Here is a 3,350-nt window from a genome sequence, read left to right on the forward strand (position 1 = left end):
ATATTCCGAGTCTTACTGTGGTCACATTTAAATAAAGCGCAGCCTGTCAATAACAAGATATTCATTTATTTATTGGCTGATTATAAATAAGCAAAAGGGCAAAGTCAGCTGGGGCACATTAGGACGTGTTTAATAGGAACGGATTGCAGGGGGAATAGCAGCACAGTCATCTGCATTCAGAGAGCTGTCAATCACACGTCTGTATTCCAGAGTAACCTGAAACACACGTTTATACATGTTAGCTCATATTAACGAACACTTTGTTTTTTTAACATACAGCTTCCTTCTTCCTGTATGCAGACTAACAAGAAAGATTTAAAGGTGAACAAATTAAGGGAACGGTAACAATGGCAAAACACTCTCACAATGAACTAAAAGGTTCATTATATATTTACCTTTCCTGTCTTGGGATCCACGTAGGACATTGTGTGTTTCCTCCAGTGCTGCTCGAAAGGCTTCTTCACTTGTCCCTGCAGAGACTTGGAGTAATCGTACTCATCCACACGGTCCTGTAAGAAAAACAGCATAACAAAACCATTTAAGCCAAAAAAACAAAACATATCCACATAACAGTTTTGGCTTTAACACTGCGATGCATATTAAAGGAATAGTTCACCCAAAAATGAAAATATGCAGAAGATGCTTTCAATCTCAGGTCATCAAAGATGTAGATGAGTTTGTTTCTTCATGTGAACAGATTTGGAGAAATGTAGCATTACATCACTTGCTCACCAACGGATCCTCTGCAGTGAATGGGTGCCGTCAGAATGAGAGTCCAAACTGCTGATAAACACATCACAATAATCTACAAGTAATCCACACCACCCCAGTCCATCAATTAATGTCTTACGAAGTAAATCGAATCCATTAATGCATTGACGGTTTGAAGTTAAAAACGTCTTGAAGGATTTGTTCATCCACAGCTTTTCACTTGGACTGAAGTGGTGTGCATTACTTGTGCATCAGCTGTTTGGACTCTCATTCTGATGGCACCCATTCTCCGCAGAGGATCCATTGGTGAGCAAGTGATGTAATGCTACATTTCTCCAAATCTGTTCCGCTGAAGAAACAAGCTCATCAACATCTTGAGTCCTATAACTATTATTTTAAGCTGCAAGACTACAAATTACAGAGAGCTGGAAGCAACACACCCATTTGTAAAAAATGTAACGAAACATTTCCATTTTCAAAAGCTAAGACGTCATTTTTACCAGGTTAAAAAAAAAAACGTGCCGAGCACTAAAAACTCAGCTTTGTAAATTTACAAAACTATGTCCTGAGACAAGCATGCTGGTTTCAGAAAGTTCACCTTGAAGTCCTCGCGTGCGTGAGCTCCTCTGCTCTCTTTACGCGCCTCAGCGGAGACGATTGTCTGCACCGCGTTCAGCATCAGATTCTGCAGCTCCAGAGTTTCCACCAGATCAGTGTTCCAGACAATGCCTGAAGACATAAAAGCAGCACAAATGCTATAACAACCAGCATATTGCAACAATAACACCTTTTTAATACAGTAATGCAGATCAATGCATTTTAGATTAGACAGAAATGATTACGCTACCATTCAAATTTCAAAAGTTTGGGGTCAGTTCTTAATTTGTTTTCTTTTAAGGCTCACAGAGGCTACATTTACTTGATTAAAAATACAGTAAAAACAGTAAATTTAAAAAAAAATATTAACTAGTTTCTATTTGAATGCATTTATGTAATTTATTTCTGTGATGCAAAGCTGAATTTTCAGCATCATTACGCCAGTCTTTAGTGTCACATCATCCTTCAGACATCATTCTAATATGCTGATTTTCTGCTCATAAAACATTTCAGATTATTATCAATGTTGACAGTTGTGCTGCCTCATATTTTTGTGGAAATCATGATTTGATGGGATTCTTTGATGAATAGAAAGATCAGAATTACACAAAATCCCGTCTGTCACTTTTAATCAACGCTGAATGAAAATTTGAATCGTGTGAGCACAGAGATATGTGATTTCTAATTTATTCAATTCTCCTGTGCCAGTCTTCTCTGACCTCTGTCAAATGTCTTGATGTCATCCATAGACTTGTAGACGGAGTCCATCTTTTCACAACCCTCCTTCAGGACGTCTCCGGTGCGGAACACAGCAGCGTGATTCTGCATGGTCTGAGGTCCAAAAGAAAAACAAAACCTATATAATATATTTATTATAACCACTTGATATCATCCTAAATCATAAGAGGAGACTACCACATGCTTCAATTCAATTCCTAGCAGCATCCTGTTGATCAGTCAATAAGTTTAGGATTCTTTTAAGAAATAAAGAGCTGCAGTGAGGTGACGGACCTTCTGCATATTCAGTCTGATCTCTGAGGTTCTGGTACTGCCGTTAGCAAAGCGGATCTTGTCCAGATTGGTGACAGATGCTTCTCCTGCATTGGGTTTCAGAGGGGAAAGCTTCTCTCCTATAAGAAAGAAAGAAAGATAAATAAACAAATCACAACTGAATGTAAAAAAACTTTGCTAAATATGTAAATAATTACTAAATTACTACTTTTCAGGATTGTGTCTTGTGTCTAAAAAAAAGGCAATTATCAGGCATTCCTTCACCATTTCAGGGTGTATTGAAGCTACCTGGAGTGTTGGTCTCAGCAATGGTCAGGGCACAAGCGCGTCCAAACACAACCAGATCCAGCAGTGAGTTGGCGCCCAGACGATTTGCACCATGCACCGATGCACAGCCGGCCTCACCGCAGGCATACAGGCCTGGCACCACCATATCCTCTCCATTCTCATGGGTGATGGCCTGCCACGATAAGAGAGAGGATATTAGCATTATATTCTGATTCATGATGAGGGTCTCTTCCAAACAGAGATTTTACCATTTGTGTTCATAATGCATTCAAAATCTGTATACTATTTTCACAATTTGGGTCCTTTTGGATGCAAAGAATCTGTATTTTATAAAACAGCCATGGCTTAATAATTTTTTAATACAGTTAAACAAAAAATTTATTCAATTCTGTTGAATTTATAACTCCCGATTGCTCAAAAAAGTCCCAATTTACCAAACCTACATATTTATTTCTAACAAAATAACACCAAAACAACAAAAATATTACTCCGATATGAACTTGCATAAACTTTCATTTTCAGAAGAAAAGGTAATTAATTTTTATGCTGCACTGCAATGGTTCATGAACAGGCCTTTATCAACAGAATTTTGTTCTAAAAGTGTGTGAGAAATGGGGAAAAGGCTAAATATATTTACACGTTTTTTACACTAATAAAGTCATATATGTAATTTTAAAAAAAAGCATTTGACACTTGACATTCCATACATGTCTTAAAAAAAAAAAAAAAAAAAAAAAAAAAAG

The 3,350-nt window shown here is 37.3% G+C and overlaps 1 protein-coding gene across 1 annotated transcript in view; it reads right to left on the minus strand.

Annotated features, from left to right (window-relative positions):
* Nucleotides 1–6: 6 nt before the first annotated feature.
* LOC107578004 (succinate dehydrogenase [ubiquinone] flavoprotein subunit, mitochondrial) overlaps nt 7–3,350 on the minus strand; it is a gene marked incomplete at its 5' end in the record, with an annotated part of 7,302 nt that continues 3,958 nt past the window's right edge. The window contains 6 exons of the mRNA XM_016264017.1: nt 7–216; nt 396–509; nt 1,310–1,440; nt 2,028–2,139; nt 2,320–2,438; nt 2,608–2,779. Of these exons, the coding sequence (XP_016119503.1) occupies nt 130–216; nt 396–509; nt 1,310–1,440; nt 2,028–2,139; nt 2,320–2,438; nt 2,608–2,779 (735 nt within the window). The remainder of the gene's footprint in view (nt 217–395; nt 510–1,309; nt 1,441–2,027; nt 2,140–2,319; nt 2,439–2,607; nt 2,780–3,350) is intronic.

The sequence above is a fragment of the Sinocyclocheilus grahami genome, unplaced genomic scaffold (genome assembly GCF_001515645.1).
Source record: "Sinocyclocheilus grahami isolate Dianchi unplaced genomic scaffold, SAMN03320097.WGS_v1.1 scaffold8245.1, whole genome shotgun sequence".
NCBI classification, from domain to species: Eukaryota; Metazoa; Chordata; class Actinopteri; order Cypriniformes; family Cyprinidae; genus Sinocyclocheilus; species Sinocyclocheilus grahami.